General features: G+C 44.3%; 1 protein-coding gene across 1 annotated transcript; it reads left to right on the top strand.

Annotated features, from left to right (window-relative positions):
* The first annotated feature begins 7646 nt into the window (after window positions 1–7646).
* DEGS2 (delta 4-desaturase, sphingolipid 2) lies at window positions 7647–26887 on the top strand. The gene is made up of 3 exons (XM_058829732.1): window positions 7647–7775; window positions 16574–17316; window positions 24557–26887. The coding sequence occupies exons 1-3, from the start codon at window positions 7694–7696 to the stop codon at window positions 24698–24700; spliced, it is 969 nt and encodes a 322-aa protein (XP_058685715.1). The 5' UTR covers window positions 7647–7693; the 3' UTR covers window positions 24701–26887.
* Window positions 26888–27614: the final 727 nt, after the last annotated feature.

The following is a 27614-nucleotide window of genomic DNA, read 5'->3' as shown; positions in this document are numbered from 1 at the left end:
TATCTTCATCTAGAATGGCCTATTAATCAATTAAAACAGGAGAAGTCTTGAAGAGGAAAATAAAACCAAAAAACCTAACTCGGGAAGAAATTTAAACTGGGATTTACAATGCCATTAAAGTAATTCACTGAGTTAAATGCTAATTAGCTGTGCCATCTTTCCAGAGCCTTTGTCCTTTTTGCAGCTCTGCAGGAAATGTGGTTTTAACTTTACCTTTCTAGTGCTTCATAATTTAGCTTCCTCATCTCCACCTGATCTAATATGACTGCCACCATGCCTGGCCTTATGGCCCACTGGATTCTGCTACAAATGTCATTGTCCTCTCTCCTCAGATTGCTAATTAAATATGAGGGAAATCCCTGATCCCACTTTGTGTATGAACTCCTACAAAACACATTTAAAGCTTCATTATGAAAGTAAGGTTCTGCTTGCTGACCGGGACTGGAAACAAGCAGTGAACTCTGTGTACACCTCTTTTCCCTGATTCGCTTTCCGGTACTTTCAGTAATTCTCGTTTTTCTTTGCTGTATCACATCCTACTACAGATTCCCCTCTTAGTAGCACACCAAGCAACTAACAAAGCTACACCCATTTATTTTCTGAGATTTGTAGTGCTCTCCTACATTTGTCATCTGCTTGTGCTTTTGAGGCTGAGCACAGTAAGGAAGGATTTTCTCTCCTCAGTCATCTTGCAGAGTGATAGAGGGCTTGGAATGCCACCATTCCAAACTAATTTGTAAGTTATGGTCATTAATCACCCCAGTTGCATTAAAAAGGTTTTTGTTGTAAGGACAAGATCATATAATTAGTTTTTCTTTCATATGAAAGGATACATGAATCAGTGGGACTAATCCTCACTCCAGAAAAGTTTAGCCCTTTAATTATAAATGAAAAATACAAATCATTATTACTGAGTTTTAAACCTGATGATCATAAATGAAGTTTTTGTCCTCCATTCCTGATTTCATGGCTGAGGTTATGAAACTACCCTTCCAAAAATCCTCAGTCTTCACAAAGGAGTCACGTTACACCAACATATGATGTGTGTGGACATATGAATAACCTGTATCTTGCAAATTGTAGACAACACAAAAAGCAGAAATTCTGGGGAAATAATACCTATTAATTGAGCCAGCATGCTACGATTTCACACCTGCCAGCACAGGCAATGTATATGAATTCGTGTCCTAACTGCTCACACTGCTCCCTGGGGCCAGGGAGCAAATCTGCAGCTCCTATTCATGCTGATTGTCCTGCAAATAGCTGGGCTTCCTTATCTCCTCTCCCGCATATGCATTCCCTTGGGTTACAGACCTGATGCTGGAAAGTGCTCAGCTCTTGACTTCTATTGAAGTCATCAGATAGATCCCAGTAGCATTAAGATGTAGCCCTAGAGTTAATAATTCATTTTAAACGAAAAATAGATTGAAATGAACAAGGCTAAATAAAAATAAATAAATAAGATATAAAATGTTGCAGTCTCAAGGAAAGCCCAAGGGCAGCTATTTTTTTTTTTTTAATTAAACCAACTTAGCTAGGTTTCCATGAGGAAATAGATATTGTGACTTGACTGACAGTTTGCTAAACTGTGAGCCAAATCTTACACTCTTTAGGTATGGGCAAAGCTGCTCCGTGGTTTTTCTACTGTGCTAATACTAGAAGGATTTGTAACTCATCAGAATATTGTAATTTTATTTTGTGAATTTATAGTCAAACCCTAGTCCATCTTGGAGGGTCTATATATATTGCTACAATATACACACTAACTAAAAATATTTCTTATAAATAGAAATAGACAGTATGACATAATCTTTGGAATTCAGTACACTTTGTTATCGAAGTTGTTCTCCAACTGTTCCCTGCAGAGGCAATTCTTCCTACACATCCACACTACATACACACACAGCGAGACATTTTCAAATGGCTGTTTTCTTCCTCTACTTAAAGTTTAGTCTCTGACTTCAAGAGGCTGAACAAGTACCCCTCTTAACCCCGTGTCACTCCTATTGTCAGAAGTGAGCTCAGCAGCACTGAAATGAAAGGTTTTAAGTGCATCAGGTTGAAACCTTAGTATCGGGAAGTACGCTTGGGAAAGCAGATCTGCGAGGGTGAGCTGCAGTCCAGAGAGCACGGCCAGACAGACCAGGGGAGTACAGTGGGGTGAGCTTTCAGAGAAGAGTGGCACCGATGCTTACAGGGGAAGAAGAGAAGTTTTCTTCACAGGACCTACATTCTCTTATAATTCTGACAACGTGTCCACAGTGAACCCCTTAGGTTCTCATATTTGGATAGGAGATTACAAACGCTGTTACTACTTTTTGTGTTTTAAATTTTTGCTGTAGAATAGAGGTCTAGTTCCCACACTCCACGCAGGAGTTTGTGTCAGGATGCTAGTAAATCTTCCTGAAATGCCCAAGATTGCAGGGATGGTAGCATAAACTATCCATGGGGGAAGTACTTAAGGTGTGTAACAACAAATACAACTTGTGAGAGAAAGCAATTTGAAATCCTGTGGACAACATAAACCGTTTCGTGGAATAAATTAGTTTGTAGAAAGATTGTGATTCTTTAGGAAAGCAAAGAACTGTATCACAAGAAAAAAATATTTACCTAGAAGACGAAATTGTTTCCATGTGAGTTCTGCAGGAGCAATCTGTCTAAATAGATTATGTACCGGATCACAGCGGTATCGTTAGTTACAGAAGCCCCGCATTTGTTAACTTCCAGACAAAACATTTTTAAATTCCCTAAGGACGTATTTCTAAAGGAAGCGAGAACACTCGAGCGCTACCAAACCAAGTCCGTCGCTCTGGCGAAATGAGCCCTTCCTCAGCCACCCTTCGTGTGATCGCCCTTACCTTCGAGGGGCAGTGGGACTTTAGGGGTGAAGGAGAGCGTGTGTTCGGGGCAGGGCGGGTCGGAGCAGGCAGGGGGAGGCCGGGCAGACAGGGGGAGGCCGGGCAGGCAGGGGGAGGCCGGGCAGGCAGGGGGAGGCCGGGCAAGGCAGGGGGAGGCCGGGGAAGGCAGGCAGGGGCAGGCAGGGGGAGGCAGGCAGGGGGAGGCAGGCGAAGGCAGGCGAAGGCAGGGGAAGGCAGGGGGAGGCAGGGGCAGGCAGGGGCAGGCAGGGGGAGGCAGGGGGAGGCAGGGGGAGGCAGGGGGAGGCAGGGGGAGGCAGGCAGGGGAAGGCAGGGGAAGGCAGGGGGAGGCAGGCAGGGGAAGGCAGGGGGAGGCAGGCAGGGGAAGGCAGGGGGAGGCAGGGGGAGGCAGGGGGAGGCAGGGGGAGGCAGGCAGGGGGAGGCCGGGAAGGCAGGGGAAGGCAGGCAGGAGGGGGGAGGCAGGGGAAGGCAGGGGGAGGCAGGGGGAGGCAGGGGAAGGCAGGCAGGGGAAGGCAGGGGAAGGCAGGGGGAGGAAGGCAGGGGGCGCGCTGCGCTCGCGGCGGGGCGAGCCCGGCTCCGCTCCCCGCCCCGGTCGGCCCGGTGTGCCGCAGGCCGGGCCGGACCGAGCCCCGCCTGCGGGGGAGCTGTTCTTGTAGCCCCTCCTGCCTCTCCCGGCCCACGAAAGGAGCATTCCCACGGCTGGAGCTTCCCGCAGGGCCGGCTGCGGAAGGTGGGCAGTGATGCGGCTCCGCACAGCTCGGGGGCTGGGAGACCGTGGGCAGGGGAGGAGCGGTGAAGCCGGGCAGCGGTGAGCCCGGCTCCTGGGGAGCTGTTTGTTCTTGGAAGTTCACATTTCATTTTGGGAGGCTCTCGGGCAGGGACACCATGCCAACATCCACCAGGGCTTGCCGAGCGCTGCGCACACGCGGGCGTTGTGAACCGCCGGGCTGTGTGAAGGGTGATACAAGCGAGTGTACCCAACAGCTTAACACTGCCGAAAGGAACACGCCTTTCTCCTCCCAAGGCTCTTGCACCAGCCCCTCAGCACCTTTGTTCGGTCAGTTCAACTCACAACTCCGGCATGAAGCTAACCCAGTGGAGAGAGAAACCCAGGCTGACCCCGGGAAGGGTCAGCACAGGTGAGAGGGGAAAACAAACGAGGTCTTATTGGCAAATTGTTTCTCCCGAGCCTCCTTCAGTGTGGGTGTGTGTTGATGTGGCTCATCCACAAACTATGCTGCCTATGAAAATTTGACTTTGTTCAATAAAGCATGTCACGTGGTAAATGTTGGCAGTAGTTGCATCACGTCAGAGAGTGATACCCAATTCAAAATGACAGCAAAATCTTCAATAAAGGAGCAAATATTATACTTATGTTTTCTTCTGGTGATGAAAGAAGATCTAATTTATACAGACAGAGAAGAAAGTAGGTAATGCAGTAACTGCAAATACAAGTCTGTCATAGGACATGGAGCTCTTACTTCAGAGAACAAAACACTTTATTTAGAGATAAAACTCCCAGACAACTTTATTTTAGTTCCAGAGCAACACCTTTAACAAAGATTAGTTGTTGACAACCACAAGAAGAGGAGTTAAGACCTGCACACCAGGGCAGAATTAATATACCTCAAACTCCAAAGGCTGGCAGTGGTCACTAGGAGACGTGGGCGGGTGTTCCTGCAGTATTTACTCTGTCACCCGTCCTTTCCATGAGCACAAGAAGGAAGTAACTGAGGTGTGTAGCAGAAATACATTCATGCTGGGATGCCAGCTGATGGATAGGCACCTTTGGGTGAGGAAGGGTGAGTCTGCCTGGATGTGTGGACCAGTATGCCTTGCTTCAGGGCTGTATATTGTAGGCCATGTCCTCAGCGGGGCAAAGGATTTTTGTCTTCATCCCTGGGATGCTGGAGATTGGTGTGATGTATACTTAAAACTATGTAAATGAGATACTTTGATGGTACCTTGCAAAGAGTCAGCAATTGTGCTCTTCCTCCTGAGTGTGTTAGGAATTTCCCTCAGCTAGGCTTCCCAATAGTTCCCAGAAATCCTGAGCAAGTATGGGAAATTAAATAAGAAAGGGAGGCTACAGTTGAGAGAACCTGACTATGTGAAGTACATTTGAACTGTGTAAAGTGTAGTGATTTTGTGAATCTGTGGAGTTGACAGTCATTAGAGTATTCATTAAAAGGGTTATTATTGCTAGGTGTCATTAACAGCCCTCCCTCCCTTTTCCATTGTGAATGATTTTAGTAGGATGCTGTAAAACTATGGATGCCAAATGGTCAGAACTGGGTAATAGTTTTGCCAATTCTAGAAGATGATCTAAAGCTGGTGTTTCTTGTTTGTCTGGCATCCGCAATTACTCTTGAATTAGTATTATTTGTTTGGCTTATTATAGAAATATTAAGCATGAAATTCTGTTCTCAAAACCAGATGCCAACTCACTGGAGAAGAAAAGTTTTCTGTTCTTCTTATGTGGTCAGGTTGAGTCTGCATGTGTAACTTACCATATGCAATAGCATTATCCTATTGGACAAGCTTTGGGGTGAAGTCATATTTGTTTTCTTTGTAACTGCACAGACTGCCCCACTAATTTCATTTTTAGTCACCTTCAGCACACCTGAGCAGGAAGTGCTCAGAAGAGTGTCATCATATTTAGTGTTTTGGCTTCTCCACCAACACTACCAACACACCGAAATGATTGAGCTAGTTAAAGGTTTAGGCATCTGCTCCCTGAACAATCCATTTCTTCTAGAAACATGTATTAACCTTAAACTGGATTAACAGTCCCTTATCTGGGTTGGACCCTGCAACTTTATGAGCAAGCACCAACCTTGTGCTGGAGCAATAGTGAAGAAACCATTGTACTTACAGAGAGCTAAGCTGTAACAGCAGTGGTTAAACTCCTGCTCCTGCTGTGGGTAAAACTGTTTCTCTTTACACCACAGTCCTTCTACTCAACCTGCTTTGTACCTTTCATCATTCAAGGGTTAACATGGTAAGCCAGAAGAGAGCATCTGAAGGTGGGTAACAAAAGATGCTGAAGGGCCATAAAGGGAAGCTGTGAGGAGCAGCTGAGGTCACTTAGTCTGTTCAGCCTGGAGGAGACTGAGTAGAGACCTCATTGCAGTTACAGCTTCCTCATGAGGGGAAGAGGAGGGGCAGGCACTGATCTCCTCTCTGCAGTGACCAGTGACAGGACCTGAGGGAATGACCTGAAGTTGTGTCAGAGGAAGTTTAGGCTGGATATTAGAAAAAGGTTGTTCTCTCAGAGTGTGGTTCGGCTGGAACAGGCTTCCCAAGGAAGCACTCACAGCCTGACAGAGCTCAAGAAGTGTTTGGACAATGCTCTTAAGCACGTGGTGTGACTCTTGTGGATGGTCCTGTGCAGGGCCAGAAGTTGGACTCAATGATCCTTGTACATCCCTTCCAACTCAGCTGATTCTGTGATTTAGACAGGGAAAAAAAAAACAACTCTCAAAAAAGCCTCCTAAAGCTTTCTAGCAGCCAAGCATTGGGATTTTGGGTTTGTGGGTTGTTTCATTGTTGGTGTTTTTAGTCCTTAGAGCAATTGTTCTAGCAAGAGATCTTAAATAGTTCCACTAGGCTAATATAAGAGATGATAGTGTTGCCAGTGGTTGTAGGCAAAAATTCTTGCTGAAAAATAGTTACATCTCGTATTTTCAAGGCTGCTTTTTTGTCCCTTTTAACTTCCATCTGCATCAGGCGTTTTAAAGGGTGGAATGGAGGGTGCTAGAGACTTTCATATCGGAAAAGGACTGAAACAAGATTGGAGCTGATCCACAGGTGATGTTGTTGTTGGAAGGACTAATGATAGGGATAGGGATAATGAGTGAAGATGGACAGGAGGTCAGGTATGGACTTGCAAAAGATTATACGTGAACAAGGGCAGCACTTTAATTTTGAGTTGTGTGTGTAGAAACATCACTGTGTAACGTGTAACTCTGTGAATCAGAGAGGCTAGAGAGGTCCATAAGGTTACCTTAGTTTTAATGTTAGCAAGTCCTTTGCCTGGTTTTGTTACCGAGGTAGCAGTGTGACTTCCTGCTGCTCCAGTGGGGACAGTACCTGGGAAATGGGCCGCAGACTACCAGGAGTGAAGTGTTACACAGCCAAGGGCTGGATTCTACCCGGACAGCTCACGAGGATTGTCAGAGCGCCAAGGAAATGTATGTCAGCCGTTGGTCGCCTGTGCATTGTTCTAGGTCTTCCACCCCTGGGAGGAGCCCACACAACCGGGCTTTGCCCTAATTCACGGTTCTGCTTAGGGCTCTCTCTCCGGATTTATGGCGTTTGGACTACCTTGGCTTTCCAAAAGCTGTGTCTGGAAGTGCCAGGGGACCCGCAGCGCTGGAGTTCCCCTTGTGCTCTGGAGCCGCCCCAGGCAGCGATGGATGTAGCGGCTGTGCCGAGCCCCGGTGCTGGCAGCAGCACGACGGGGATCCCTGGTTCCCAACAAACACACCCAGCCCACGCACCTCTCCTGGCTGTCTTCAGGGTCCCTGCGGCACGGCGAGCCTCGGCCGCCCGTCCTCTGTCCTCAGAGTCAGCCCCGAGGCACCCTCTTCCCGCCGGACTCCCCCTGACACCCCGGAGGGGCTTTGCAGCTCTCCTGGCTCCTACCGCCCGAGCAAAGCCGCGGAGCTGTCCCGGTGCCCGCCCGAGCGGAGCGGCGGAGCTGTCCCGGTGCCCGCCTGAGGCGGCCGCGGGGCGGGGGCGGGCGGAGGAGCCGCCCCTCCGTGGCTGCGGAGCTATAAGGGCAGCGCGGAGCGGAGCGGGGCGCAGCAGGAGCCATGGGGAACCGTGTCACCCGCGACGACTTCGAGTGGGTCTACACGGAGCAGCCCCACACGCAGCGCAGGAAGGAGATCCTGGGTACGACGGGGAGTCCGGGAGCGGCCGCGGCGGCTCGGGCGGCCGGGCTGGGCTGCGCTCCGGGACGGGACGGGCGGAGGGTCCGGCTGGTATCCAGGCTGCGGAGAGCGAGTGCCGCAGCCCGCTGGGCTCTTGGGTGTTTCCCCTGAGGAGTGTAGCGTTCCCAACTCTGCCTTCCTTCGGCAGCGGCGGGGATGCGGCGGCCGCCCGGAGCCCGGAGCGCCGAGCCGGGTCAGCGGGTGGCAGCCGCGGCGGGGCTGCTCGGGCCGTGCCCAGCGCCCGCCTGTCCGCACCGCGCCCCGGGAGCGGCCGCTGCCCGCGGCTGTGCCCCGGGCACGGAGCCTCCTGCGGGTACGTGTGCCCCGTGCCCGGGTACTGCATGAAGCTAAACGGGCATGCGGGTCGGGTCTGCCGGAGAACAATAGCAAGTCCCCGCTGCTTGCCGGGGACAAGGTACACGCTCCTGTGCTTTCGTGTTGTACACGCAGGGCAGCTTAACTGCGCACAGGAGTGTGGTGGGTAGGGAGGTTTGTTTTTGTGGGACGGTTTTGGCTATTCTGAAGATCGTTTTTGAGAATAACTGGTAACTCAGAATTGTCACAGAGTATTGTTGCGTATCTCCTGAAAATACATTTTCAACGTTTTATTAATAAAAAATATTTTGATTTTTTCCCCCCTCTTTTCATTTGGGTGGATTGGTCGTTTTGTTTTCTTCTTTCTAGTGAGTAGGATAAAGTTTTTAAAGAACTTTTATAAAAAGGCAGTGGAGCTTCTGACTGAGTTGCTGCACAAGGCATATGCTAATTAGGTACAGTTTTTTAACTCCCCCACAATCTTACAGCTTAATCCTGGATAAATCTAAATTACAAAACCATTTCCGGTATATCTGCGATATGTGGAACATCAACGTCCAGATTTGAATGACATTCAGGAAAATAATAATTATTTTAATATGTAATCATGATAGTCAAATTATGTCAGTATAGCATATGATGCTTCTTGGTGTCTTGCTCCTCACCTCTTCAGTCAAGGGAACTACATTTTGGTGAACTAAGGATAGGAGAGTGTGTGGTGGGTCTCTGCCCTTGCTGCTCTCTTGCCCTTTTGGTTGTGCTATAGGATGGGGTGTGCAAACCATGAGGAAGCTGTCAGGAGGTACTTGGAATCTCATGTTGCAGCAAACTCTTTTTAGGACTTACAGCAGTTTGCCCACCCTCTCTTTGAGTTAAGAACAAGCAATTGGAACCAAGGTCCATCTGCTTCCTTACAGCTTCCCCTGCCCCAGCTGCGGGAGTAGAAGGAAGGGCAGAGAGAAATACAACATGGAAAGAGAGATATGTATGATCTCTATCTGATGATGCAGAATGGATTATAAAACTTGTGTCACAAATATCAAAATGTTACCAAAAGTTACTGAAACTATCACAATATCCCATATGATATTTGTATAATGATCTTCACTTTATTATTCAAAGACTAAAGTCACCTAGTATTCAGAGTATATAGTTACCGAAGTGTTTAGTGTCTACCAAGCTGGAGTACACAGTAAGAATCTTAAATGCATATGAACAAATATCTATAAAAATCCATGTATTTTACATTTTTGTGTACAGCAATGCCTTGGGGACAGCATTCCATGCTGCTAAAGGAAGTGTTTCCTTCCCAATAGGTTAATGATTTAGTTGCTAAGCACTGAAACTTGATTGTTCTCTGGGCTGTAGCTTTTGAAAATGTTGGTCTCTCTCAGGCATGGCTACTTCGATTTAAATACAAATGGAAATTATCTGTTAGGGGAAAAAAAATGGGCAAACTGACAAACACATAAGGCAGTTTCTTTCTACATAAGTGGCGTTTCCTGGGCTGTTGCCCCAATATGTTCCTATAGGGCATCTGACAGGTAAAAAAAGTCCATCACAAAGTTGTTTGTCCTGGCTTTAGAGTTAGTAGCCCAGGTGTCTGTAAGACTTTTGTAGTCGGTGACCGTGTCTGAATGAGAATTCCCTGAGTCCAGTCTCCCTACCATGGGCAGGGACATCCTTTGCTAGCTCAGTTTGCTCAGAGCCCCATCCAAGCTGTCCTTGAATGCTTCCAAGGATGGGCCATCCACAGCTTCTCTGGGCAACCTGTTCCCATTGAGCTGCAGAGCTATAAGCAGTGTTTATCAAGTGGGCTGGCTGGAAATTGGTTTTGTGGCAGGACACTGTTGCACTAGATAAGGGTTGTGATTCCTGAAGGCTATAATTATACCAGCAAATAGATCAACATTTTGCACAAGGGAGAGGAGATACTTTCTCTCTTATCTCTTTGTAGTATCTAGGTATTAAAATGTAGCTAGTGCTTAGTACTGTCTGGGTGCAACTGCTTCTGACTTAGAGTGGAGATCTCTTGCCAAGCTGGCACTTCGACCCTGATCACGTTATACATGTTCCTGAACACGTTATTCACGCTTTTCAGTTTATGAAATAGAATTGTTTCATTGCTATTCTCTCGCTGTCTTGTTTATGAAAAGCGTGTTACTGCCTTGTGTCAGGACTGGGATTTGTGTAATGCTGCAGTAAGCTCTGTTAGGGAAAGATCTGGTTAAAACCTTCCTGATGGAAAAGTTTTATCATCTAGCTCTGCTTAGCCTTTCTGTATAGTTACAAAAAATGCTATTGGGGGAGATATAACACAGAGAGGGCATCTAGTAGAAATAGGATTTCTGCATTTTGTCAGTAAGGATTTCTTGGACTGAAAGACTTGGAGAAACTATGCTCTTGCTCAGTGGGAAGTGTTGATGGCTTTCCACTCTTGAGAGATGAAAAAATCATTGCTTAAATGCAGGTAACACAATAGTCATACAATGTATGGTCACTTCACCTGCAAACAATTTCCCAAATTCAAGCAATGAGCAATAGGTTGTGACATGGTAAGAGTGAGATCATATTTGTGCCACAGGCTGGATCTAACTTTATAAAATTACTGCAAATTGGTCAGAAAATATCTTGCCTCGCAGGATCCTTAGGGAAGCACTTGCATGCTGCTGAGGATGAGAGCTGAATCAATGTTGCTCAGGATAGACCAGGAACAACTGAATATGATCTAACATCCAAGAATGCTTAATAGTTATGTAATTAGTTCTTTGGCAAGTTATTTTGGAGTGGAGATGGTGCAAGTGTGTTATATGCATTTTATCCTGTAGGAAGGCTGATACGTTAGCCCATGGGGCGGGGTAGAACAAAATTAAAAAGCCAACATTTAGCTGATCTGAGTATAGCTTCCAGCTCTGCTCTCTTATTTAGAGATTAATCTGCTATTTCTTCAGGCTGTCTCTTCTGTTGCCTTTTTAAATCTCACATTTATGAAAATTCTGATAAGTTGTACCTACAGAAATATGCAATGTATTATGTCCTTAGCTTAAATCAAAGCTCTGAAGTACATGTGCTTCTGGCGAAGAAACTATTACCCTGCAGTGTGTGGGCACAGTGCTGCCCCTGGTTGTGCACATCCTCTGATAAGTGCACCCAGAAGAGCTGCTGTCCCAATGCTCACGCCAATTCCCTGTGGGCATCACCTTTGAAATAAATCACATAGGCAGAAAGTGACTGATTTAGGCATTTGTCGTCTTCTGTGGGAAATGTATTAAGTACAACGGAAGGCTTCAACTTAGTCCATATTGCAGATTTTTGTTTCAGAAGGAGCTGGAAGCCCTCTTTCTAGCACTCCTACATCCCTGTGCTCTGAACTAGCTGATTAACAAATGTAAGCAGACAGGTTACAGCCGCTGACATAGTGATGTGCTGACATCATCCACCTCTGTTGACAGTGGCAGAGTGGCACCACTATGGTACTTTCCCTCTGGTGGCCTTTTCTGGGTGACCCACTGCCCTTGGACCACCTAGCACAAAGCTATTTAGAAACTTGTGGGTGACAAATGCAAGATTAAGATGCTTGTCCTTTCACAGTGGATATATATAAAACTTCAGTGTAATGAGCTGGGCCAAATATGTTTCTTATTATTTTGTGTACTGGAAGGGCTTTTTCACAGGAGACTGTGAAAAACCTGAAGGTGTCGTCATGCATATCATCCTCTGTATATCCTACCTGTGTCTTGACTCATGCATTGTTTGAATTAATCATAGAATGGTTTGAGTACCATGTACATCATCAACTAGATCAGGTTGTTCAGAGCCTCAACCAGCCTGGGGCATCTACAACCTCTCTGGGCAACCTGTGATAGTGTTTCACCACCCTCATTGTAAAAATTTTCTTCCTTATATCTAGATTTAATGTCTCCTCTTTTAGCTTGGAACTATTACCAAGATAGTAGATCAAGGGATCTATCACAACAAGCCCTACTGAACAGCCAGGCCCCTTCATATTCCTATAAACCCCCATTAGATGTTGAAAGGCAATAAAGTCTTCCTGAAGCCTTTTCCTCCCCAGGCTGAACAGTCTCCATTCTCAACTCTCTCAGCCTTTCCGTGTTGGAGAGCTGCTCCAGCCCTCTGACAATTTTCACAGCCCTCCTCTAGACTTACTCCAACTCGTCCATGTCGTTCACTTAGGACCTGGCTGTGCTGTGCTTTTATAAGCATGTTTTTGAGCTGAGCTGCTACAAGGCAAAACACAATAACGTTAGTAAACTGTGTTTATTTGGTACAAATACCAGATCCAGCATAGGACATGGAACAGTAAAGCTGATATCCTGTGTCTGGTGTCTCTTACCTGTTTTGGCAGGGACTCATAATCAACAGAATGTAGTCCAGAACAGCAGTATCACAGTTTGTTGGGTTTTTTCCCTCCTTCCCTTTTACAAACCTTCTAAGTGACTTATGCTGAGGAATATGTCCACTTTGACTGTATCAGTATGCTGCACTTGGGGTGAAAAGAAAGGAAAATTAAGAAATTAAAGTTCTTATCTTTTTACTACTAGTTTCTCATGGATGTGGGCAAGGCTGCTGCTCCTTTAAACCTCTATCACCGTTGTCTCTGTGTACAGCTCCTGCTCTCGTTCACTTTCAAAGCCCACATGTACCAAAATGTGCAAGTGTGAAGTATGTGGTGTCACATCAATGAGAAATTGTGTCTGGTACCATCACTGGGAATTGTCTGAGTTATCTCAGGGACAGGGTCAGTAGGACAGAGGATGAGTGAGAGTTCAGAATAAGGTATTTGCTGTCTCCTGAGGAGGAGGAACAGCAGGATCTGGCAGCCAATGGCCTGTCCAGGAACAATTACTCCAGCCCTAACTGAGGATCACTGCAGGGTTGTGGTGAGTGCTCCTGGCTCTCCAGAGCATCAACAGAAGCATCAACAGAACAAATACAGAGTCAGACTAATTTGACTAAGTTTAGGCACTTGGTGAGTGAGACCTGCCTCTCGAAAGATGTGTAGAACAGTGGAGTGAAAAGTTAATTCAGTAAATGGGTTGTTTCAGAACTGTGCACCCTTCTGAAAATACACTTGCAGCATTTGTTCTCTCTTGACTTTTAAGAGTGGGGAATGCTGTCTTGCATCATGGAGCAGAGACTGGGGAGCTGTCTGGCCAGAGTCAGTAACTACATTTACCTACTGTATTAAAGTGCCTGTGCTGCTTTGGCAGTGTGCTGACCTTGGAGACAAAATGTTATCCTTGTGCACTGCTGTACATCTACACCAGTGTCCCCAGCCTCTCACAGCAGGACAGTGGCTCAGTCTGGACAGCTTGAAGCAGCACACATAGATAACCTATCTGCTGGCCTGAGCTTACAGACTTCCTCAGTGAGCTGGAGGCTGGAAGATGTGCTGTGTAGACACCAGAGTAGCTGAGTCTCTCATGTTCTCTTTGGACTGTAAAGGACAAAACTTGGTCTCATGCAGCCACATAACTGTAGTGTTGTGCTCTGTGCTGTGTGTCCATGCCTTTATCCACCCCCATCCCCCCCAGTACAGAAGGGATGAATGATGGGATTGGGGTTTTTTCTCCTCTTTCCATGCCCTCTCTCTGTGCCTCTGATTCTCTGTTGCCTTTTTTTCATGCAGGTGGGTGATGCCTGGTTTGCATAGCACCTACAGACACTTGTCACAGCAACCTTACAGGGATGTCCAGGCTTTTCAGCAGCAAGTGAGGCTCTTGCCTTACTAGCATTCTTTCAGCTAACTGCAAGGCATGAACACAGGGGAAAAATGAGATAAAAATATGTGTTACCACAACTTTGTGTCAGCACTTTATTCATAAATTGCAGTCATCAGGATCACTTAATCTGGTATTAAATGTGTCTCACTGAAGAGTGCTTGGCTTTTCAAGTTAGAAAAGGGTCAGCATTCAACATTCTGCATTTGTAGTGCTCCTGAACCAACAGGTCTCTGGCAGGCTATCCACCAGTGGAGCTTTTAGCTTCCCTTGAGCTTACCAGCACTACCCCCTGTTCAAGCCATGGTTTCTTCATGAGGAGAAACCTGAAATTTTTCCATGCCATGCCTTTTATCTGTATTAATGATAAACAGCCACAGTATTGTGGTTTGACTAGTATGCAAAAATTTACTGTTGGAGTTAATCATGTGTTGAATTTAATATTAAACCCTGGCAAGTTACTTAATAGCTGTCACCTGTGATAAGTGCAGCCTGCCTGCATTGCTGCTTGCACACACTTTTGCTACTGTTTGGCAGTGACTGCTCTGGAACCTTTTAAATGGAATCTGCAGTCCTTGTTGGCTGCCATAGAAATAAATAGGTCAAAAACTTTCATTATTTTCAAATGACAGTATGAAACATCTCTAAGCAATTTTCCTATCCCATTAAAATGTATTTTTTGGGTTTTTTTTGTGGGGGGTCAATGTGGCCTCAATTTGACCAGGCTGAGGAACACATTTGGTTGTTTCACATTTCATCTCTTCTGGTGACTGCAGTAACCTATCTCTACTTGACGTGACAGCATTTGAGGTGGCTTGACTTATTAAAGCATTTTCTGGGTTTTGGACAGATGCCCCTGAAAAAGAGATTAAGCTACATAAAACTGCATGTCTGTAACAGTCTTTATATTGTTACACTTTAGAGTGAACTTTGCATAAACAGAACTTTGTGTAAAACTTTAGCGCCTGTTCAGGTACTAGAGAACAACTTTATTGGTGTGAAACATATAATTTCAAGAATGGTGAAAACAGCAACAAAAAACAAAACAGCAAAACAAAAACCCTGGACTTTCTGGAGATTTTTATAAAAAAAAAATAAATTCCTTACTTTAGGAAGATATGAACTTTCACTACAACTTTCCCAGCACTTCAAAAATCTCTCTCTTGCCTGAATACTCCTCATGGTGACCTCGACTCCTTGTCTTCACAAGATTTGAGTATATCTCCTTTGTCCTCATCTTCCACACTACTTCTCTAATCTTTGTAATCTCTAATTTCTGTCAAGAGGGGCTGAAGTTGGCCAAGAGGCTCAAGGGTTGCTGGAATGGTTGCAGAGCATGACCTCATCAACCTGCTTCTTTAAGTAGCACTTCATTTCTTTGAATTGCTGTAAAGTTTTCAGGGTTCACTTCTAAAAAAACCTTCTCTGCATCTAGCACTCAGTATCTGCCACTGCTTTCAAGGTCACATAAATTACATGTATTGTCTCCAGCCTTTGTTTATAGTAGACACAGCTGCATAGATGCAGATCATTGTAATCTGGTTTTATTGTATCAGTATTATACTGTGGCAGTCAGATGGTGTTTACTTTTCTATTCATAAAATGGGCCCATGAAACTCACAGGGACACTGTGTAACCTTAAGGTGCAGAATGAGTGACTTCTCTATGCACATATCTGTGTAAACTGCAATTACTGAAAAATGCAAAGTATGGGTTAAAGGAGGGAGGTCAGTACATGGGTAAAAGCCATAAGGCAGCAGAAGGAATCGTGCAAGTTAATACTGGAAGTGAGAAGTGTGGGTTTGCAAAGAGGAGATGTGACTCAGTGAACAGCACCTAGAGGATTGGCTGTACTCTGTATTTTATTTTCTTTTTAAAAGACAGATGAATGGATGGTGGGACTGAAGATTAGTAAGTTGGTCCTGGCCTGACATGAATCAGACTTTCAAGCCTAGCCCATGTCTCTCTGACTCCATACTGCACTATTTGTGAGGCCTCATTAAGCTGTTCTGTGATAATCCATGTGGCTTTTATGCCTGCTTTTGGTATGTGACATGGGTACAGAGAAGAATTTTCTATACAATTTTCTTACAAAATCCTGAGAGTATTACTGACTTTACTGAGATGTTACCATGTGTGAAGAGTTGTACCTGTTGTTAGCACTGGTAAACACTCAGATAATTAGGAATCTTTTTTTAAAATGCTGTGTTTGTCATCTAACCACAGAGCAAAACCTGGTGAGCCTGTTGCTCAGCTCTCTCCTCTGCTTGTGTGTTTGAAACAACAGTGTGAAAAGGGCTACAAAGAAGGCAGTTGTATCCCTTTCATGGAAAATAACATCCGAGCAAAATACAAAAGGACATTAAAAACATGGCAGAAGGTGTTTCATAGAGCTTAAATTCTGTGGGATCTGGCATATTGCTGCTCATCACTGTGAAGCAATACTCATTGTGGGGAAGGCACATAATGCCACAGAGAGACCATCAGGGTATTTTTTTATGTCTATATATAGCAATATCAATCACAATTGGACATGATGCTGGACCTAGTGAAACTGTCACCACAGTGGCAATCCTACTTTGGAATTAACATTTTATAAAACCAGGGCCTCAAACATAGTGTGATGAAAACAGAGAGTCACAATGGTGATTGTGTTTGCCTAATTATGATCTAACCAAGTTTTTCTCTGAATTTATCCCTTTAGCAAAGTATCCAGAGATCAAGACTCTGATGGGACCAGATCCACATTTAAAGTGGATTGTATCTGGAATGGTTTTCATGCAGCTGCTGGCATGCTACCTGGTAAAAGACTTATCTTGGAAGTGGATTTTCTTCTGGGCTTATGCTTTTGGAGGTTGCATCAACCATTCCCTGACCCTCGCCATCCATGATATTTCACACAACGTGGCCTTTGGGAACAAGCAGGCCAAGTGGAACCGATGGTTTGCAGTCTTTGCCAACCTGCCCATTGGCATCCCCTATTCTGCCTCCTTCAAGAAGTACCACATTGACCATCACCGGTATCTGGGAGGGGACAGCTTGGATGTGGACATTCCCACAGACTTTGAGGGCTGGTTTTTCTGCACTCCACTTCGGAAACTGCTTTGGCTGTTCCTCCAGCCTCTGTTCTACAGTCTGAGACCACTGTATGTGAACCCCAAAGCAATTACACGGATGGAAATTCTTAATGCTCTCGTCCAGTTTTCTGTAGACCTCATCATTTACTACCTGTGGGGGCTCAAACCTGTTATTTACTTAATAGCAGGTACAATTCTTTGCTTGGGTTTTCATCCCATTTCTGGACACTTCATAGCAGAACACTACATGTTCCTAAAAGGGTATGAGACATACTCTTATTATGGACCTCTGAACTGGCTCACCTTCAATGTAGGCTACCACATGGAGCATCATGACTTCCCCAGCATTCCTGGATGCAGATTGCCCATGGTAAGTATAGCATGAGCGAGTTGGATTTTTATGAGAGCTGCTAAACTGTCTCAAGGAAAACACTCCAAATCATAGCAATTGATGAATTTAAGGGAAAAAAAAAAAAAAAAAAGGAGAAAAAAAGAGAACAGCCTTTTGTTTCTGTTCTGGGGTGATAAACCAAGACAGTTTCTAATTAATTTTAAGCCAGAGATTGTGAGAAACGGCTGTCAAACTGCTGTAATACTTAGTTTGTTTGATGCAAACTAGAACATCTCATTCTTAGAGGGCTTGAGGAATATCTTTTGCATGATAAAATCCTCCATTAAGGCTTTAAATGTCTCAATTTACATCCCTCAGCCACTAAGTGTCAACTCTGAAAGTTTAAAGACCCATCGAAAGGGAGGCAGGTGACAATTGCTACTTGAAATTTGTCTGATGATCAATCTGCTAACCATACTGCTTGATTAACATCAAAGGAAAGTTTTTCTGTTCTTGAGATGACATAATTTCTGGGGCATGTTCCAGCCTGACACAGATAGCACTGGAAAATAAAGCCACACTCTCTCTAACTCCTTTTAGCTCTCCTGCCCCACCCACAGAAACTGAGGAGGCCTGGTCTGTCGTTGGGAAAGTGCTGTGGCTTTCCTCCTTTGAAAGGCAAACCCCTTTTTGTTTATGTTTTATCAGTTGTGGGAATCAAATTTGCAAAGCCCAGGTGTCTAGGAATGGTTTTCAATCTCCCTCCAGGTGTGTAAGCTGCTCTTGAGTGTTTTAATACAAGGGTTCCTCAGCAGGTGCTCACAGTGTTAGAGGTACGTGACTTCGAAGGATTCCTCCTACATACAAGTTCTCTGACGTAATAGGAAGGAAACATCTTTCTGTGGGCTGATGCAAAGTTGGGAACTGCTACTGCAATATCCATATGAGGTGGAGGTAGAGCTGAGGAGCCTGAGGTTCAGGAGCTGTGACCTACCCACTACTGATTCCACATACAACTTCTGTGATGACATACCAGGGCAAACACTGCTGTATGGGTTCACGTTCTCCGTCACAGAAACACTCCCTGAGAGGAGATTCAAATCAAGGGGAGATTTTCTTGTGCAGAGGAGTGTGGGAAGCCTCTATATAGCCTGCAATTGTGTTTCATTCACTCCTCTGCTGCTGGAGCTCTGTTCCGGAGACACTCCCTGTTCCTGGTGAGACCCAGAGGAGCTGGTACAGCAGCCCACACTCGGATATGAAGCCCTCCTGTGAGGCACTCCCATCACTGATACCCCTGATAGCCCAGCAAGGAAGTGCATGTGCTTAGCTTTAGTTTAAAATGTTCAGACTTGTTAGATGGAGTTAGATGACAGCAATGAAAACAGAGGGAGGTTAGCTCAGTGTCCTGCACAAGGGAGGTGAGTGACTAATGGAACTTGCTGGGACTGTTGCTCCAGCCCTGACTGACACCTGAAAAGCTCTTCTCCACCCACATCACAAATAGTTCAGAGTAATTCCTTGAGGCAGTGCAGCAGCTAGAAATGTCTGCCCTCCTGTGTAAAGAGGATGGAGTTATTAGCTCAATTTCATGGGCTTGTGTTCATGTGTGTTTTGCTCTTTGGCAACTGAGACTTGCCCTGCTGGTGGAGGAGAGAGCAGGTTTTGTCAATCACTGTTGCCTGACATAACTATATGGAAGACTTGGAGTCTGATGAGTGATCAATTACAAATAGAAATTTTATTGCAAAGAATTCTATTTAAAAAAATTGTATTTTCTTTGGCAAAACAATTCCTGTAGAAAATCCTTTGACCATTAAAACAAATTGGTTACTCTTTTCTGCTAAAATGAGAAAAAAATATCTCTGCCTCTCTGATGAAAAGAGATAAGGAAACATATTCTCCCTGATGAGCTTTAAATCTTGAACTTCATAGCAGGTAAGAAACCTCACCTTGCTCTACTTTGCTTAACCTCCTGGCAAATTCTTCACTCAGCAAAGATCTGTTTTTTCAGATTTGGTCTCTTAGACACTTCTAATAGTTGCATTGTGTAATATGGATGACCTCTCAGTGAGACTATTTTTATTTTTAATTATTGGCAAATAGAATGTGGAGTTAAGATCTCTACTTTTAAAGATGTATCCTGCAAGATTGAGATCAGGGGAGAAATAGGATTTGAGAATAACTGGATCTTAATCTTGGAAGGTAACTGGCTTTTCAGCTTGCTTATCAGGAGAGTAAATTCAGCTTTTTCCTTTGTTACAGGTGTGTCATTCAGAATGTTCTGAGTAATGTGTTTGCCACTGGAAAGACCTTTACCCTAGGACTGTGACAGATTTGAAAGAGGAAGAATTAGGCTGTGCTCATAAGCTTGTGGATATTAAAGATGAGTGACATGGGTGCGCAGTAAGAACTTGTCCCACTAGTATAATGAGAAATTACTCAAGAAACCATGAAATTTAACATTGCAATGACGAACCTGCTCTAAGAAAAACCCCTGTAGACATAAGACTAGATTAGTCTTTGAATGAAGTCTTACAAATATAAAATACTGCATTGTTTACCAAATGAGTAAAGAGATCCATTCTTCATTGTCTGAAGGATTGAGTGTACTTATGGAGAGAGGAGATTGGAGAAGAAGGAGGAATTCTACTCCTAGAAGCTGCAATAAAAGAAGCAGTGTTACCAGAGGCAAACTAGTTACTCATTAAGCTTGTGGGAAAAGGAAAAGACATGGTATGAAACCAGATTTATTAGACAGACAAGACTGGAAAACATGGTAGATGTGCTGGTTTTGAATTGCAGATTTCATTAACCCTGTGATGGCCAGGAGGGCTAGCTTGAGTGCTCACCATCCTGTGATGGGGATGTAGGACTATAGAGGGAACTTCTTGTAATAAGCCTTTGAGCATTCTTAATGTAATTTTGCAGCTTTGTGTCATAAGGATCTCTAGTTTCTGTATAGCCCTAGGACAAAGAGTGTGTAACAGCCCTGCTGAAATACTAGGCTGCATTTAACTTTTGTGCCTATCAGATATGAAGAGTAGGAGTAGAGTCCTGTCACTGTGCTCTACAAACACAGAAACAAAAGTTTCAGTCCAAAAGATGTGATTTCTTGCCCTGCCACCTTGACCTACTTGAAGAAAAGCCTCAATATACCAGGTGCCAAGTGCCTTGTAATTGTCCTGCAAACTTTGCAATCTCTTGTTATCCTTCCATGATAACAGTCACAGAACGGGTGAGGTCCAGCCTCCCTGCTCAAACTGGGTCATCCCAGAGCACATGGCACAGGATTGTGCCCAGATGGTTCTTGAATAACCCCACTGAGGGAGACTCTGCACCCTCTCTGGGCAACCTGTTCCTCTGCTCGGTGACTGCAAAGTAACAAAGTTCTTCCTCATGTTCGGGTGGAACTTCCTGTGCATCAGTTTCTGCCCATTGTACCTTGTCCTATTGCTCGGTAGCACTGAGAAGAGCTGGATTTTTTCTCTTGACACCCACCCTCCAGATACTTATAGATATTGATGGGATTCCCTCTTGGCTGTCTTATGTTGAGGCTGAGCAGGCCCAGCTCCGTCAGCCTTTTCTCATAAGAGAGATGCTCCAGTTCCTCAATCAACTTTGCCACCCTTCACTGGACTCACTCCAGGAGCTCCACATCCCTCTTGTACTGAAGAGCCCAGAACTGGACACAGCACTGCAGGTGTGACCTCCCCAGGGCTGAGTAGAGGGGCAGGATCACCTTCCTGAACCTGCTTACAATGCTCTCCAGGATTCCATTGTCCTTCCTGGCCCCCATGGCACTGCAGGCTCACAGACAGCTTGTTGTCCACCAGGACACCCAGGTCCTTCTCCTCAGAGCAGTAGGTTGCCCCCAGCCTGTGCTGGTGCCTGGGGCTATTCCTCCCCAGGTGCAGGACCCTGCACTTGCTCCTGTTGAATTTCAGACAGTTCTTGTGTAATTTTAATTTACAAACTAGCAATGAGTTAAGACTTACAGTTGAGATTTGTAAGGAAGAAGGCAGGGAGGAGTTGAAGAAAATGGACCACCTACAGTGTAATATATGAAGAGCTTGAGGAGCAGCATTTTGGAACACGTTTGCTCCAAATTACAGTGCCATCCTCTTTAAGACAACCTATGATCTGGCCACAAAACTTGCCACCTGGAAACTGCCATCTACAGGTTTTGTAGATTAAGCAGAATGTTCATTAAGCAGAATGTAACACAGAGGATGACCCTTCCACTCTCAACAATACTTAACAGATATCAAAGAATCATTAAGGTTGGAAAAGACCTCCAAGATCATTGAGTCCAAACTTTGATCTAGTACCACCATATCAACTAAACCATAGGACTAAGTGTCATGTTGAGTCATTTCTTGAACACTTCCAGGGCTGATGACTCCACCGCTTCCTTGGGCAACGGGTCTGATGTTTGACAAGTCTCAGTGAAGAAATTCTTTCTGATGTCCAACCTGAACCTCCCTTGGTGCAGCTTCAGGCCTTTTTTCTATTGTCCTATTGCTTGGGAGAAGAGGCTGATCCCCACCTGGTTACACCCTTCTTTCACAGAGTTGTAGAGAGTGATAAGGTCTCCCCTGAGCCTCCTTTTCTGCAGACTAAACAACCCCAGCTCCCTCAGCTGCTCCTCATATGATGTTGCATTTAAAAGGGAGCCTGCATTAAACCCCCATTACCTTCTGCTCTCCCACTATCCAGTTTTTCTGGTAGATAAGGTGATAATTCTGTTATATGTATGGAGATGCTGAAAGAAGTAATGAAAAATTAGATGTTTTTGCTGGAAAACTTTTGTGTAAATCTATTAGAAAAGAGAAACATCTTTTAAAATTCTTTCCTGCCACATGATAGCAAGATGAGAGCATGTACCTAACAAATTTCCTTATTTTCCGTAAGAAAATCCTTCAGAAGCCCCCCCTCTAACTGCATTCATTAAATTTTCTCTTTCTTCTGTTCCTTATTGCAGTTTCACCTTCCCCTGTTGATATTTTCTGTACATCCCATACACCTGACCTGCCCAGAGACCTTGCAAGTGGTGCCTGCCTTCCTGCACGAGGTCCTGCTCATGTTTGCACAAGCTATTGGGCTGAACATAGGCAGGCTGTTTATTGGCCTCTTCTCTGGGCCATTTTTAACTAATTTGTCACTTCTACTTTTCCTTTGGAGCCAGAAGACACAGGCTGAGACACTGTTCTTAGGAGCTGAATTGGTTTCTGTGAATCTCTAGCCTTCTACTTCCATTTGCAAGGGGTGATATGGGAAAACTTCCTGAGGCTCTTGTAGTGGTCAGAAAATAGCACAGTCAGGAGCTCTGCAGAATAATGTAACTACTTAAGAAAATATGGTCTGGTTCAGAGGGCAAGAAATACGTGGGGCTCTGGAGAAGAGGGGAATGGTAGACTTGCCATATGGACTTGAGTACTGTAGATGAGGGCTCAACTATAGTTGAAAGGCAGAATTCAGGCACAATTTCTAAAATGGAGGTAGAAAGGAAGGTCTAAGCAACTGTGTGCTAGATAATGACTATGTCAGAGCTAGAGTGAAGCTTTTGAAGCCGGGTATCTGAGCCCCCACTTTGTGTTTGCATCAGGCCTCATGAGTAGCCTCCATTCAAGGGAGTTTACTGTTGAAATAGTCTTCCCTCTCATCCTCTGGCTATTTCAATTACCCAGCCAGGAAAAGGGAGGATACAATACCCAGATTAAATTATTTCTGACCGAGGTTACAGAAGGAGCCTGGGGAACTAAATCTGCATCTCCAGAGATCTTGGAAACCTGCAAATCATCTCTCTTCCATTCATTAACAAATATTTATAAGGAGAAATCCTGATATTGTTTGAATCCCATTGAAAATTATCTACTTTGATGTACAAACCAATGCTGTATAGTAGGATAGAGAAAATTATAATGAAGTTGGAGGTATTCAGTGAAAGACAGAATACAGTCAGACCTGAACTGAATCTTCCATCTCTAGCACAGCATACCATGCCAGGAGCACAAGGAGTGTGTAAGGGACAGAGGTAAAAGATCTTAATGACTCTTGTACATTATCCAACCTATTGCACAGAGAAGTGTCTGCTAGGAAGCTGAATTAATGAGGTAATTAGCAGGGAGACATACTAGCTTATAATTTGACTTTCACTGGAATTCTTACCTTTTCACAAACAGTCAAATGCTGTGTTAAGGTTCTTCCATTATGCCTTGTGTAGTGATAAGACCCTCTTCCTGCACGACGATTTCTGTGTAACCCTTTCTCTCTTCACTGGAAGTCTGCACTGTGCTCAGTGTAGCTGGCTTTAAAATTCTGCAGGGTTTTTAAAGAGAGAAGTCATGCTGTCCAGCAAGACAAACGACTCTATTCTAGAGCTTTGTTTGTCTAGGAGGTGGAGCTGCAATAAAACCATGCCCAAGCAGTTATGTGTGAGCGTATATAGTTAACAGATTCTGCTGCTTCATAAATGTGTTCAAACCCCAAAGCATTTAGTTGGAGCAGGAACAATAACTGATAACTTGGGAATCCTCACAGTCCCTTGAACCTCTCTGAACCTGCCAGCTTTGAAAGCTCTTTGTCCTCTGGTTCTGGCCTAACTCCCACTACAAGCAACACCCCAATGATGCACAGTGTTTCTCTGACAGCAACAGTCTTAAGACTTGGGGAATTATAGCAGGAATGAAATTTTATTAGACTTGTGACCTAATAATGAATCTCACAGTATTTTTAATTTCAGACTGAGGAGAACAGACCACCCCTGCAATTTTCTTTGCCTGCTGGAGGAACCCATCTCTTGGATTTGCATCATGGTAGCAGAATGCAGGGTAGAAAACAAAGTGTAGGCAAGGCTGTCTGTCATTTTCTCAGTTGTTAATTCTCTTTTACCCAGAACCCTCAACAGAAGAATATTATGAGTGGCAAACAGGGCTTTAAATATAGTGTGCTCCAGTCTTGGCAATTGATAAAGTATCTCATTGTAGAGATCCCACCACCCTTGAAATGAAATAGTAGGGGCACCCCTAAAATGAAATATAGAAGGCAGCAATCCATTGTCTTTCAAATTATGGCACTGTGAGGCAAAACCTAGATCAGAAATCTGCTAAGAAGTATCTAAATGCATTTAAGTACATCTCTTGGCTGAGCTTCAGAAGTTCACAAGCAATAACAAGTAACTTCAGGTAATGGCTGTGCTATCAGATCTGAATGTGAAGGTTGAAACACATCTGACTCTGTGCAGCCAAACAGCTCATCGTCTCTCTTCTTCTTCCAGGTGAAGAAGATTGCAGCAGAATATTATGATAACCTCCCACATCACCAGTCCTGGATTCGAGTTCTGTGGGACTTTGTTTTTGATGACACTCTTGGTCCTTATTCAAGGGTTAAGAGACGGTGCAAGCTGGCAAAGGAAAGCTAACGGGGTAGCTCCGCCTGCTGCCATGGCGTGTGTTTGTTGATTCCCATGACTTCAGATTTCTGCAGAAACAGAAGGATCTTTGTGTGTGCTGAATTAAAGTTGGTGTATGCTGCTTATGCCAAGAGGATGGGTGTGAAAATGAAGCAATTTTAGACAACTGATACTTTTTAATAAGGGATATTTGTATATGTAACCCTCAGAACCCAGATTAGAGTGAACTATGATGAGGTGAACCTTTGGTCTAGGCTTAGAATTAAACTTCCTGGGACAATTTAGGCCTAAGCCCAAGTTTTAGCTTTGTCTACAGGGGAGAATGTTTGCTGTGTGTTATGTGTGTGCATGTGTGTGTGTAGTTCAGGACTGGTTTCTCTTGATGCCAGATTGGAAGTAGATGCTCTGTGTGCACAGGAGTGTGGAAGCAGGGAAGACTGGCATGCAGAAGTAAATGATACTCTCTGGTAGGTGAGGGTGCTTTTAGCTCAATGTCTTGTCTAATCCAGCAGAAATTTTATATATGCAATGGAATATGTTTATATTTTTGTACATCTCTAACATTATTTTAGTAGCTGCTATTTGATCTTTTTTCCAGGACTTTGTCTAAAACTTTTCTGAATGAATTTCTATTCTTAGGATCTAATACTATTGCTAACTGACAAATCTGAACTGTGGCAAGGAAAAATCCTTTCTTTAGTCTTCCACCTACTTCCTGATCAGCAGCATGGATGTGCCTCTAGAGGAACTGGGTGGAAGTTTCTCACTCACATTTTCAACAGTATTCATAACTTCATGTATCTCACCCTTTTCCCTACTGCAAGTCTTCTGGGGAAAGGAGAGGTTCTAGGTTTTTTTTTTCCTTGCCAAGACTATTAGCATTAGCTAATAATTAGCTAATAATGCCTATTAGCATTCCTGGTCACCTTTCTTGGTCTCCTCTGTATTACACCCTTTTTTGCACATGGCAGATAGGAGTATGTGTCAGTGAAGACGTGGAGATGTCCTCATCTCCATGGTGGTATTTGTTCCTAACTGCTTTCAGAATAATGGCATTTTTTTTCCTCTGTCATTCAAGGGGCACAACTTGACATTTGGGAAACACATGATACTCCAGCTATATAAAACTGACGCTGGTGGTGTTAAGGGGATGTACCTGGAACATGGAGATCAGGTCATTTCTCTCTATGTATCTCTTACTTGGGGCTATTGACATTAACCTTCATCTCTCATTTCTACCCACTGGCGTACTAAAATTTTCCTGCCTGTTCTCCAAATATAAACTTCTGGCTGTCCTCAATAATTCTGTATTAAAATTATGTATCAAAAACCTTAAACAACATAACCTTTCTCCAAGCAGAACAATACCTTGGGAGTTAGGAATTCAGATGCCATCTAGTAAATTCCCTCTACCATGGAAAGCTGGCAAAATATTACATTTACATATTACAAAAATATTACAAAGTGGTTAAAAGAGAGAAATTATTTGCCCTGTAACCCTCTAACAGTTTGGGTTTTTTTCTTCTGGAAATCCATGACTGTAACAAAGAAAAATATTATTGTGCAGCCTCACTGGTCCCTCAAGAGCTGTGATTAGACTTGGGAAGCCTGATTTCCTCACTAAACATGACTTTGTTCCTTCCTTCAGCATCTCTGGATCCAGTGAGCCAGTCTGTCTGCTCACTAGGCAGCTGAGCTAACCTGCAGCAATTTGGGTTCCTCCTTCATTTCCCCATTCTCCATTTTTCTCACCCATGTGATTTTGGCAGTTGGGTAAATAAATACCCAGGCTTGCTCAGCAGATCAAGATCATATGTAATACAGGGGCTGAACACCCTTGGTTGGTATTGGTTTATTTACCAACACTGTTTTGTGCTTTTGGATAAGAAGAGTAAGAACAGGGCTTCTTTCAGTACTTCAGCCTTTGCTGGTTCCTCAGTGATGAACATATTTCAGACATTATATCTTAATTATTAGAGCTGCTTTTCTCCCAAAGGAAGAGGCACTGGTGTGGGAATTTCTATTACCTTTGTATCAGTGCTCATGTCACGGAATTTCAGTTTTTTATTAATTTACTTCAGATTTGCTGGCATTCTGATCATGTATTCAACTTCCCATGTCTTTAGCAGCTGTTCCTCAACTCTCTTGTCCAATTTAATAAGTTAATATAAAAACCACAATAAAGATTATGCTATCTTCCTCAATTTGACTGTTGTCCTTATCCTCTTTGATGAGTGACCTTATGTTGTAGTTCCCTTACTCAGCTGTTTCATGATCCAGTCACCCATCTGCTGTGGACTACTAGCCTAGCCTGACAGAGAGGCTCTGGTGTAAATAAGCCAACCAAAATTGTCAGCTGTTCTTCACCTGCCTCCCATCAGTATTTCCATCATGGTCTCAACTCGCTGAGCCTGGGCAGCCCCACAGCCCTCCTGCTCAGCACTGTCCATCCCAGCAGGAACTGGAAGTGCCTGGAAGCCTGAAGTGCCTGCAGATGTGCAATGTCAGCTGAGTTCCAGTGTGTGGGGTGCAGCTGGAAAAGGCTGTGATCCTTTTCTCTCCGTGGGCACTTGTCTTTGCTACTACTAGTAATGTTGGTAGGAGGGTTTTTTTCACAACCACAGGGTTAAAAGTGTGTTAGAGCTATGTATAGTTTTATTCCCTTTGCTTAAAAATTGATCCAAATCTCCTTCATTGTTTGGGCACACTAAGGCTTTGGCAAATAGCTGTATGATAGGAAGGAATGAAGAGTGATGTCCCCTTAGATTTCTGCTATGTAACATGCTGGTGGCCTGCTCTGTTGCAGTGGCTCAACAAGCCCAGAATGAAAGGACACCCTTCCCTGCAGAGGCAGCTGGCAAACTGAATTATTGTCTGGGAGGAGAGAATCCTCTGGTAGTGCCACTACTTGAAAAAAGCCACC

This window comes from Poecile atricapillus, chromosome 1, assembly GCF_030490865.1.
Source record: "Poecile atricapillus isolate bPoeAtr1 chromosome 1, bPoeAtr1.hap1, whole genome shotgun sequence".
Taxonomy (NCBI): Eukaryota; Metazoa; Chordata; class Aves; order Passeriformes; family Paridae; genus Poecile; species Poecile atricapillus.
Note: the sequence above shows the minus strand (reverse complement) of the source record. Positions and strands in the feature narration are given on the sequence as shown.

Coding starts and splice junctions, on each gene's coding strand:
- DEGS2 (XM_058829732.1), top strand. CDS start 7,694: ATGGGGAACCGTGTCACCCGCGACGACTTCGAGTGGGTCTACACGGAG. Junction 7,776..16,573: donor GCGCAGGAAGGAGATCCTGG/GTACGACGGGGA, acceptor TTATCCCTTTAG/CAAAGTATCCAGAGATCAAG. Junction 17,317..24,556: donor CTGGATGCAGATTGCCCATG/GTAAGTATAGCA, acceptor TTCTTCTTCCAG/GTGAAGAAGATTGCAGCAGA.